This window comes from Ornithorhynchus anatinus, chromosome 3 (assembly GCF_004115215.2).
Source record: "Ornithorhynchus anatinus isolate Pmale09 chromosome 3, mOrnAna1.pri.v4, whole genome shotgun sequence".
In the NCBI taxonomy this organism is placed as follows: Eukaryota; Metazoa; Chordata; class Mammalia; order Monotremata; family Ornithorhynchidae; genus Ornithorhynchus; species Ornithorhynchus anatinus.
The window spans coordinates 19,613,356-19,625,124 of NC_041730.1; the positions used below are offsets into that span (position 1 = coordinate 19,613,356).

General features: G+C 56.0%; 1 protein-coding gene across 2 annotated transcripts; it reads right to left on the reverse strand.

Moving 5' to 3' along the window:
• Positions 1-4,400: 4,400 nt before the first annotated feature.
• LRRC55 (leucine rich repeat containing 55) lies at positions 4,401-11,401 on the reverse strand. 2 transcript variants are annotated; one of them, XM_001517377.4, is made up of 3 exons: positions 11,102-11,401; positions 7,581-9,239; positions 4,401-5,069 (listed from the first exon to the last, which is right to left on the reverse strand). In XM_001517377.4, exons 2-3 carry the CDS (start codon positions 8,287-8,289, stop codon positions 4,834-4,836), a joined length of 945 nt encoding a protein of 314 aa, XP_001517427.3. In that variant the 5' UTR covers positions 8,290-9,239; positions 11,102-11,401; the 3' UTR covers positions 4,401-4,833. The 2 variants fall into 2 exon arrangements, with proteins under 2 accessions (XP_001517427.3, XP_028917559.1); XM_029061726.2 differs by lacking the exon at positions 11,102-11,401 and adding an exon at positions 10,703-10,864.
• Between the last annotated feature and the right edge of the window lie 368 nt (positions 11,402-11,769).

Sequence of the window (11,769 nt, forward strand, 5' to 3'; positions counted from 1 at the left end):
TACTTGTTTGAAAGCCAGAAACCCACTGCCACATATTCCTACACGCAACCTTCTGTCTGCCTCCATTATTTACCTCCCGGTTGAAAAACACACATGTTCTCCGAGGGAAAGGCATGCCAACTCTCTTGAATGACTTCGGATTGATACATCACCATCTGAACAGAAAACATCATGGAGCAGCTCTTTCTCGTGGAGAGAGCACAGAAGTTAGGATACCTGGGTTTTAAGACAGACTTGCTCTGTAATCTTGGGCAAGTCACTTAATTTCTCTGGGCCTCGGTTTTCTCATCTGCAAAAATGGAGAGTCAGTACTTGCTTCTCCACAGTCCCTGTTCCCAGTGGGGCTCACAGTCTTAATCCCCATTTTACAGATGAGGTAACTGCGGCACAGAGAAGCGAACTGACCTGCCCAAGGTCACCCAGCAGACAAGTGGTGGATGCGGGATCAGAACCCCGCTCCTTTTGACTCCCGGGCCCGTGTTCTATCGACTAGGCCACACTGCTTTCCCTCTTCTTCTCCACAGGCTCCTGTAAGAACTCAACCTGGCACTTCTAACTCTCTGGGATGGATCTGGTACATTCTCTCTCTTCCCCTACAACACATGGATAAACTATTCACTCTTTATTATTAATGTACATTTATGAAAAAGTTTCACAGTTACAAAAGTTCACGCTTATAAAATTGTCTCCATACAAAGATTGGCCTCTTCCCCCTTCCACCCCCCTCCCACCCATAGACACTGGCACATCACCGGACAGTGGTTAGAAAGACTTCAATCCGTATCTCCCCAGAGCACCCCAGCCTCGCTCAACATGCAACAGTGAGGGCCTTAGGGGAGGATCTGCCTTGCCCCCCTCTCGTTTTCCTTCTGCTCTTTGGGAAAGAGGACAGAGGATTCTTCTGGCTCGTGGAAGGGGTCGCCCTGGAGGGTGACAGAAAGGGAGGCTGGGAAATTTGTTTTCCTTCTTGCTCCTTGGGAAACAGGGGTATGGGATTCTTCTGGACTTATGGATGGGGTTGCCGTGGAGGGGGACAGAAAGGGTTGCCGGGAAATTCCTCCATCACGGAGGGACATCTCTGTCGCTCTCTTACTCTCTTCGCCTGTGGAAGCAGATGCAGGGCAGATGAAGTGGATGGGCAAAGATGGAGGCTATGGGTCTCTCCTCATGGGGGAAGGAGATGAAATGCATCAACCTGCTCCAATCCCACCTACTTAAGTCTCCACAGGGTGGCAAAAAGGCCCAGAAGTCATGCTTGCCCGTTTCTGCCACATCCTCTCTGAAACACTGGAGGGGTAGATGGAGGGGATGGAAGGGCGCATCTGAAGAGAACCGGAGACAAGTGGCTGAAAGTGAGAGGGGAGATAGTTGGTATGGAGGGGGAGGGAGAAGCAGAATGTCTTGAGCACAGCTTCCCCACTGGCTTTAACTAACCCCTCAGGGCTTTGAGGTTCTCTGATCCAGATTGGTCCTGACTTTTCCTACAGTCTGAGGAAGGAAGCAACGGAGGAAGGATTCGGGCTCTCTCCAGAATGTCCTGACTAGGATTTTTTTTTTTTTTTTTTTGCTTTCCTTTTTTCCGAATGCCAAATTCCACCTTATTCCAGTTAGGCGAGTCTGTAGTTCTAATCACAAGACACAGCAACAAGAGGACATTCTGGGAGACAGTACGAGAGACCTGAGACTCCCAGGGAGCACAGCCCCACTTCAGAGGAGCCTCGCTACAAACACGCTTACACACATGTTTACGAACACACTAATCAATCTGTAAAAAATTAAAATTAAGCCTGTGGGCAGACCACCGAGGGTCCTTTCCACTAGGGCTGCTTGAACGATTCCGACCAGGACTGCTACATCCCCTTTAAGAGTTTTTGTGATTTTTTTTTTTTGCGGGGGAAGGGTAGGGGGTGAATGTAGAGGGGAAGGGGACGCTGAAGGGAGGAAGGGGAAATTCCTCAACAGGGAAGAGAAACGTGGGGGAGGCGGAGTAAGCTACCGGAGAACGTTTTTTCCTTTCTTGGAGTTTGAGAGTCAACATTTAAGTTTCTCTGCGGCTGGAGAAGCGTTTGCATCTTAAAGGCAACTATCCTGCTCGGAAAGGTTCATCTCTTAGCTTTGCTGAGACCGAACGATATACAGCTTGGAAAGGGTCTCTGACTTCAAGTGGCATTTGGCATCTATGGTCCTACGCTAAAAAAAAAATGTACATGTCTGGAAATACATTAGCTATACATCAGCAAACAGAGGTCCCTAGGAGATCATTTATAGGCGCATATGGTGCCCCTCTACAGGAGACACTATTTGTACTGGATGAGTATTATAGTTATTTAAAAGTCACCTTATCATGCTCTGCCCCACCCCCCCCCCCACCCTCCCCCCGAGTTTTGAAGAGCACACTCCGAAAGGAGAGTCGAGCAATCAGATTGTCTATCTGACCACGGGCAGCCGGAGGACAGCGGGACTCCTGATGGCAGAAGGGGGAGGCCCCAGAGTGACGGGGTGGTGACACTCCTGAGTCTTTCTGGAGTCATCCTTCCAGCTCTTAGGAAACGGTTTGGGTCGGAGAGAGGAATTGCTCGTGGAAATATCCGGAAGGGCTGAGCTGGAAGATCATCTCCGCTCCCTCGCTCCTCGGCTTCTCTCCGAACGCTTCTCTCTGAGGGCCGGTGACGGAGGGATGAGGTGGCGGGGGTGAGAGCGGCTGGAGATGGGAGAGATGCGGAAAGCCCCCGCTTTCCTGCCGGTCGGTCCTGCCACGGCTCTTAGAGCTGCCGAGGAACCCGGTCACCTACTCCAACCTATCGTTCCGCTTCCGTTGACCTCTTTTGCCCTGCGAGCCCCCCGGGACGTCCCGCTACTCGCCCTGGATCAAGCTAGTTTTTGTTGGGTCCCCATCTGAAGCTCAGCCATCTGGCCTGGTCCCAGGACCAGTATTCCTTGCTTCCTCTCTGGCTCAACCTGCTGGCTTGTCCCAGACTCACCCTGGTGATGGAGGCAGCTCTCTGACATCTAGACCGTCTCCCCCTCGAGACTGTAAGCTCCTCGTGGGCAGGGATCGTGCCTACCGACTCTATTGCATTGGACCCTCTCCCAAGCGCTCAGTACTTGCTCATTGCTCATTACTGTGCTCAATTGCTCAATAAATACTACTGATTGATGGATTGACTGAAAAGCAACCCGGGTCGGTCCTCTACCTAGGCAGAGTAGTGCGTACAGCAAGTGCCTGGGAGCCGGAAGGTCATGGGTTCTAATCCCGGCTCTGCCACTTGTCTGCTGTGTGACCTTGGACGAGTCACTTCGCTGCTCTGGGCCTCAGTTATCTCGTCTGGAAAATGGGGGCGGAGACCAGGAGCCCCATGCGGGACAGGGACCGTGTCCAACCCGATTTGCTTCTATCCGCCCCAGCGCTTAGTACAGTGCCTGGCACACAGTAAGCACTTGACAAACGCCATTATTATTATTATTATCCTTATTATTATTTTAACGAAACCTCGCCTCGGAGAGAGTCACAAAACTCATACGCCATGCCGTTATGCTTGTAATTAACATTGGTGGGCTATTTAAAAGTAGAGAGAAAACACTTTGACCTAGACTCTTATTACTCTCTTTCACTTACCGGCCCAGTCCTCCCCAAATCATTCCCATTCGGGCCATGCCTAGAGCGCTCGTCAGTGGTCCGTAGATCCCTTAATAAGAGTCACTTAATCTCTCTGGGCCTCAGCCTCTTCAACTATCAAGTGGGGATTCAATACCTGCTCTCCCTCCCACCTCAGACAGCAAACCCCACGTGGGACAGGGGCCGTGCGTCCGATCCGATTGTATTGCGGCTATCCCAGCGCTCAGCACAGTGCTTGGCACATAGCGTTTAACAAATAGCACGATTATTATTGTAAGACAACCACGAACAGGGTCACTGGGTGAGGGGAGTGGGGTTCGGGGATCCCCGGCCCCAGCTACCGGGCTTCCTTTCCCCGAACGGAAATTCGGCTGGGGGAAAGGAACGCTTTTGGGGTTTCCAGGTGGGTGTCGTAGTGGGAAGGAAGGCAGGTAACCGGAAGGAGCAGGTTGCGTTCGCTAGTTCTTGCTAGAGAAGCGGTGAGGCCTAGCGGAAAGAGCACGCTCCGGGAGTCAGGTAACTAGCCCGAAGGCTCCTCGAGGTCCAGGGTCGTGTCTTCCCACTCTGTTGCGTTGTTCTAACCCAAGAGGTCAGTCCAGTGTTCTGTACACAGTAAGTGCTCAATAAATACCATTGATTGACTTGGAATCTAACCCTGGCTCTACCCCTCGCCTGTTGAGTGACTTTGGGCTACTCAATTCACTTCTCTGAGCCCCGGTTTCCTCACCTGCAAAATGGAGATTGAATACCTGTCCTCCATACCTCATCGACTGTGAGCCTCACGTGGGACGGGGACTTCGTCCGATCTGGTTATTCCGAATCTACCCCAGCGCTTGGCACACAGTAGACACCACTAGTGTTATTAACTCCTCTCCTTTGGTGGCAGCAGTTGAGTGGAAGGAAGACGGACGGGTGGGAGGGTGGTGGCCGTGGGAAAAGTTGGCGCTGGAGCTTTCCGGCCCCGGGTGGCCGGAGAGAGGGGCGGGCCCAGCTGCGAAGGGAAAGGCAAGGGGTGAGCAGCAAGGTAGGCGGGGCGGCGGTGCCCTCTCCGCCCGACGTCTGCCGGCTCCTCCTCAGCGATGGCAGTCCCTGGTTGGGCGGGTCTGAGAGCCAGGAGCCGCCCCTCAAGGAGCGACGCGATTTCCTCAGCCCTGGCAGGTCGGCCGTCGGCGGAAGCGGAGGTCAGCAGCCCCGGGGCGGCCAGGGGGAAGCCCGGCTCAGATCTCTTCATCTTCGCTGGCCTTGCTCCAGCGATGACAGCAGTTGGCGGTGATCCCCAGGAGGAAGTTGGTTGCCACCGAAGCGATGGACACCACGAAGCCCACGAAGGCGATGAAGAGGTAATCGTCCAGGGTCAGGGTCAGGTGGCAGGCCTTGAAGCTCTCCTCTGTGAGGGAGAACAGAGGGGCGCCCTCCACTTCGGGGGGACCCCGGCACTCTGCCATCTGGGAATCTGCAACACCGGACAGAGAGAAGGGGTATGGTCACGGGGAGAGGAGAGACAAGCTCCCACGGGAAGGGGAGTTCCCGTCCATCCCTCCCGGATGACGGAGAGCGTTTCCCGAGGGAAACTTCCCTCGGGAAATGCGTGCCGCTCAGTATACAGGATCACCACAGAGCCCACTGAGGCACCCGGATGCACCCAAACACTTCACGGCCCGGCGGAAACCGGCGCAGGGGGCAGCGTCCTGAAGTTTACAACCTTATCAGAGAGATCCCGGGGCCTCTCGGCCCATCCTTCGAGCCCAACACAGCCAAAGAGCGGAATGATGCCGGCCATCAGTCCCATCCTGCTTAAATGGGACCCGGAATCTCAGCTCCCGCTCTTGACTGGGGTGGTCCCGGGTGCCAGCGCCATGGAGGCCGTGACTGGGAGCCCAGTTAGAGGAAGTCAGCAATGGCAGCCCCAGGGGAGCTGAAGGGAGAACAACACTCCCCTGCGGCTGCCGTGCTTTTCCTGTCACCGGGATGATTTGGGTTTTTGCCACGAGCTATCTGCCACTGGTTCCTTTGTTGGGTGGAGGGCTCCAAGTGGGATGGCTGTTGGGAAAACCCCTGAGGAACCCGGCCCGAATAATGGCGCGGGGGGCATCGGTGTCCGGAGTGGGAGCACTGAGGACGGCAGATGCGGGAGAGAAGCAGTTTGGCCTAGAGAATAGAGCATGGACCCGGGAGTCAGGAGGACCAGGGATCTGCCACTTGTCTTCTGGGAGACGTGGGGCAAGTCATTTCACTTCTCTGCACCTCAGTGCCCTCGTCTGGAAAGTGGGGATTAAGTTTGAGTACTCCTCATGGGATGTGGACTGTGTCCAACCTGACTGGCCCCAGTGCTTAGTAGACTGGCACATAAGTGCTTAACAAACACTGGGAAAAAAAAGCCACAGTTCCTTTTTGCTTTATTTACCTATTGCCGCCGCAGCTGCCGGCTGCCCTCCTCTCAAGATGAAATTGGGGGTGTGTTTCTGAGTATGTGTGTGTGTGTGTTTGATCCCCCTGCCTGTGAAACTTCCTCTCAGGGTGCTTTTAATCTCTAACACCGTTGGTCTCTCCATGCTTGACAGTCTCTCTCCCTCTATCTCCATCCTTCTGTCCGTCGGTCACTTTTTGTCTCCCTTCCCTCCTTCTTTCTTAGACATCGGTCCCATCCCTGGGCGTCCCACCCTCTGAAAGTTCTCACCCGCTGTTCTACTCTGAGCTTCAGATATGAGTAAGCTTCCTCACTGCTGTAATTAACCAGGTCCTCCCTACTCTCCTCTGGACCTCCCGCTACTTGTTCTGGCAGCCGATTACCAAGCCGTCAGGCATCGTCTCTCTCTGAGAAGGACGTGAGGACAAGTAGCAGGAGCCATTTCCGTTTGGCTCGATCAAACCTTTCCAAATCCCAGCAGTGCTGTAAGTTCAAAGCACCACTGGACAACACAGGAAAATCCAGAGGAAGAAGGGAGAGATGTGCTTTACTATTCTCCCTGTTGGGTGCCTATCTCTCACCCCAGATTTGAGGCAGAGTGACAGAAGGCTAGAGGCAGCCCCCAGAAGTCGAGCAGGCTTGAAAACCGGTCCGCCGCGTCCCCCTCCTCCCCACCCCATCTCCCCCACATCTCTCTGCCCATGCATCTCCCGCCTCACATGCAAGCACCTCCCGCTATTTCCGTCCTGAATCTCCCTCCCTCCCACAGCTCTGCCGAAGCACTTCAATCATGACCCACGGCCCCCTGCTATTCTGGTCCCTGGGCTCCCCACACAGCTCTCCCGGCTTTCATCTCATCCCTGCCTCCCCTGTTCCTATAGAGCAGGGTCCCCGGGAGACTGCAGGAAGTGCGAATCAATCCTCCGGCAAGGGCCTCCTGCTCTTCCAGGGCCGGTTTCCGCAGAGCTCGGCTGCTGTTCTCCCGGCCAGGGTCTCCTATCCCTATCCCTGGCTGTTTCAGGACGGAAGCTGGCCCTGGCCGGTGGGCCGATACCCAGCCTGGTAGGTGGGCCAACGTCCGGCACACCCGACTCCACCGTCTGCACCTGTGCCGGCTCTGAGGTGCCCACCAGCTCTCCTGGGCTCAAGCAGACCTGCCTCACTTCTGCCCTACCCCCAAGACCCATCAGCTCCCTGGCAATCCCAAGCTAGGGACTGAGCGAGCTTTGCGGTGATCCCTCCGCTCTCCTTCCCAGCCCCGACCTCAGGTTCCTCGGGTCCGTGGGGTCCTGCCGGGATCCCCGGGCCCCCTTCTGAAATCCCGCTACCTCCTCAGGACTGAGCCGGACCCCGCCACCGAACCCAAAGCCCCTGCTCATCCAGGCCCGAGGCCGTCGGAACGTGGTCTGTGGACTCCCTGTCCCCAGAGACCCATGTCCGACAGGGCCCTTGAGCTGTAACCCGCCCCCCCCCCCCAGGCAGGGAATCGAGGACCCCGCTCGGCCCAGGCCGTCGCCACCCGACCGTCCACCCACCCTACCGACCACCACCCCCTACCTGCCGCGCAGCGCTGAATCCTGTTCCTCAGCCACTTGAGCAGGGGCTCCAGGGTGCAGCCGCACACCCAGGGGTTGCCCCCAATCTGCAGGGTCACCAGCCCCGGGAGTCCCTCCAGGGCCTCGAGGCTGAGGAAGGCCAGCCCCCCAAAGCTGAGGTCCAGGTCACGGAGCTGCGCCAGCCCCCGGAAGGCCTGTGGGTGCACCCTCCTCAGGCCCGGGTTGTGGCTCAGGTCGAGGCGCAGCAGGCCGTGGGCCGCCCGGAACATGTCGGCGGGGACGTGGCTCAGGTTGTTGTAGCTCAGGTCCAGGTGGGCCAGGCGGTTGGCGTGGAGGAAGAGCCCCGCGGGCAGCTCTGCCAGGGAATTGTTGCGCAGGTCCAGCACGCGGAGCTCCGCGGAGCAGGAGAGGTAGCCCGGCGGGAGCGCCGTGAGGCGGTTGTGGGCCAGGCTGAGGTTCCGGGTGTCCAGCGGGAGGTCGGGGGGCACGGAGAAGAGCCGCTGGCCGCTGCAGTCCACCGCCTGCGGGCGACAGGTGCACAGGACCGGGCAGCTGCCGCCCACGTCGGTCGGGGCCGTCCCGGTGGCCAAGAGGAGCCAGACCAGCAACGTAGAGGGACGGGGGCCGAGCCCGCTCACGGCCCTCCCGGGCTGGGCGCGGCCGGGGCCCATGTCAGTCTGCTGCCGGCCACATGGCCGGAGGGAGAGCATGAGGGCCCGCCCCGAGTCCCCGGGCGCGGCGATGGCACCAGGTGGGGAAGACCGCTACATCTTGACCAGAGGCGGAGAGAGGCGGAGATTCCAAGCACGGTTGTCATTGGCTAGAGCCCCGCTGGGAGCATGGGAAGCGTTAACCGGGGCCCTCTGGGGGAGCTCAGCGGGACTCGCGGGTGCCGGGCTGGTGGGCTTTCCGGGAAAGGTGAGCCCGGAGGAAGGAACCCGCTGGGGAACAGACTCAACCCGGGGCCCTTTGGAGCCCGAGAAACTGATCACCTGCTGGAATTTGATTGATCAAATCAAAGGTGAAAGGAGTTCAGATGCCCCCATCCGTGGGGAATCGCTCCTAAGGCTCAGATGACCCACGGGATCCTCCCGGGGCTCGCTCCCGAACGCTCCTGTTGAGACCCGGTCTTGTGAGCTGGATGGAAAGGGCAGGCTGGGATCTGCCTCTTCCAGTGCGCCACCCCGCAATGCCCCACTGCAGAGGGAGGAGAGGGCCTGGTCCTTTAAGCAGAGCGGCTCTGGACCCCTCTGGGCCCGGGTTAATTAGGAAGCGAGTCGGGTCCCAGGAAGCCGGCGTTCAGGGCTCTTTCCCAGAAGCCTTTAGGAGGCCCAAGCTGAATGGAAGACAGGACCGGGCCTCTGGGGAAGAGAACCGAAGCCGAAGGGTCCACCCGAGGGCCTGACATGACGGGGAGCGACTCCTGCTCCGGCGGCTCCTGAGAGGAGACGAGACGAGAGAGACCGTCTCCGCATCGCCTTGTTCCAGTCAGGTCCTGAAGGACGTAATCTCCAGGAAGTCCAGAGGCCCGGCTGGTTGCCGGGAGAGTTGAGGCAACTGTTGGAAGTCTCTCGTCCAGGCCAACTCTTCACTCATCACAGACTCCCTCCTGGCTTGGCATTCAGCTGGCAGGCCCTGGCAGCGTTCACAACCGCATCACCTGCCAAGACATCACGGGAAGCAAACGCTGAGCAGAAGGAGACAGACTGATTTTTGCGAGTGCAGGTCTCCGTCCTCTCTGGGGCTCTTTTTTCCTCCTCCTTTCGACCCCTCCACTCTCCTCCTCTTGCCCCCCTGATATCGATCCCCCGTCCAAGCTTTTCTAGGCTGTGGGCTCCCTCCCCTTCTTGAATTGGGACAGGGACCTTGTCTCAGTCCCACCGGTGATTTCTATTCCAGTGCTTAATACAGTGCTTTGCACACAGCGAGTGCTTAGTAAATACCCCTATTGCTCCTTCTACTATCACTCTTCCTCTACATTCACCCTTTAGACTGTAAGCTCGTTGTGGGAAAGAAATGTGTCTACCGGCTCTGTTACAGTATACTCTCCCAAGCACTGGGTAGAGCGCTCTGCACTCAGTCAGCGCTTAATAAATACGTTCGATTGACTGATATGAATACTCCTATTGAATAGCCAACCTAATGCTCCTTTATTCTGACCCAGGCAGTCTTTTTAGGATTGTCTCTCTCTCTCTCTCTCTTTGTTTCTCTCATTGCTTTTTTCTCTCTGTTTCCATTTCTCCCTCTGTTTCTCCTTGCATCTTTCTCAGTTTCTCTCCGTCCCTCTCCCTCCGCTCCGCTCCGTTCTTCTCATTCTGCTCCTCCCTGTCTCTCTCGCTCTGCTTCTCCTAGTCTCTCCCTTCTGCTTTTCCCTGTCTTGCTCCTTCTGTTTCTCTGTCTCCTCCTCTCTCCCTTTGTTTCTTCTTGTCTATCTCTTCCTCTGCTTCTCCATCTCTCTCCTTCTGTTTCTCCCCATCTCTCTCATGATTCTGCACATAGTAAATGCTCAATAAATACGATCGAATAAATGAATGTTTCTCTCTGTCTCTCTCTCCCTCTGATTCTCCCCCTCTGCTTTCCCCTCTCTCTCTTTTCTGTTTCTATTTCACTATCTCTCTTTTCTCTCTCTGTCTCTTTCTGACTCTATCCCTCCATCTCAGCCTCTGTCACTGCCTCTTTCTCTCTCTCTCCTCCGCCCACTCAGCAGACAAACATACAAATACGCACACATAAATAAACACGGAGATGCAGGCTCAACTATGCAACCTCTTCTTCTTGTAGCACATGCATTCCCCTATTATCTCTTGCCGTTTTCCAGCACTCCCATCTCCATCCAGGCTCCTTTCTTTCTCTCTCTCTCACCCCCTCTCCCCACATACTTCCTTTCGTGTTTCCTCCATCAGCTTTTTCACACACACACACACACACACACACACACACACACACACACACACAGAGCCCATCCCTCCTCCCAGCATCCTTTTCCACAAATAGCCACCCTTCCCATCTACCTGCTCCCCTCCCCCATCTCTCCTGCCCCCTCCTCTCCACACACACAGGCTCTAACCCATTTCCCTCAAGCATTCCCTTTCTCTTGCTTGGGCACACTTGCACATCCTTTACCTCAGCTGTCTGTTCATCCGCTACCTTCTCGTCTCTCACACCTAATTGACATCCCAGGTCAGAGAGCTGCTCCTATTTACAAACACAATTTCTCACACATAGAAGCCGTTTCAGCTTTCCTGCATCCAAACCTGGTCCTCCCAGTGCCAGGGTCCCTCTTCATCTCATCTTTCCCCTCTTCTTTCTCTTCCTTCTCCCCCTCCTCCTTCTCCTCCCCTTCCTCTTCTTCCTCCTCCTTCTCCTTTTCCTCTTCCTTTTCCTTATCCTCCTCCTCTTTCTCCTCCTCTTCTTCCTGATCCTCCTCTTCCACCTTCTCCCCCTCCTCCTTCACCCCCTCCCCTCCTCCCATAAACCTCACACTGTCCGCGCGGCACCCCCAGTCCAAAGGGAAATACTCACTCTGGCTCCAGGACATTGCAATCATTTGGGATGCAGGCAAGTGGCTCCCTCTTCTTGGAATCCCCAGTTGTTTCAGGAGAGGAGCTTGTCTTCCTCCCCTCCCTCCCTTCTTGTCTCTCCCTCCCTGTCCTCCTCCATGTCTCAGGCTCTCTGGCCAGCGGCCCCTGAGGCTCTTTCTCCTAAAACCACGGGCCTTGCCCACCTCAGAGGGATTAGAAAGGGCGAGAAAGCCACAGAGTCAAGTTTAGCGTACCCAAGTGCCTCTCCCTGAAACTCAGCTGATGCTGAGGCTGCTGGGGCGGGTGGCTTCGGCTAGGTCTTCCCCCCCTTCCCCCTCCTCTTCCTCTCCCTTTCTCTCTCTTTTTTTCCTCGAGGGCCAGGTACTGACGTTTCACTGTCTCTTAGCAACTGCCTCCACATCTCTGAGCAACAGGAGAGCTGGCTGCAGACCACACCGAGATGAGAGAGAGGGGAAAGAAGCAGTCGGCGGAATCCATAGCCACCCCGGAAAGAAAGAAACGGGGAGAGCTGGGGAGAAGGAGAGAGAGAAAGAGAGAGAGCAAGAGCAGAGGGAGGGAGAGACACGCAAATAGGAAAGGAAAGGTAATCAAGGAGAGTGAGGGAGATGGAGGCAGGTAATAATAATAATCACCATCATCATCATGGTA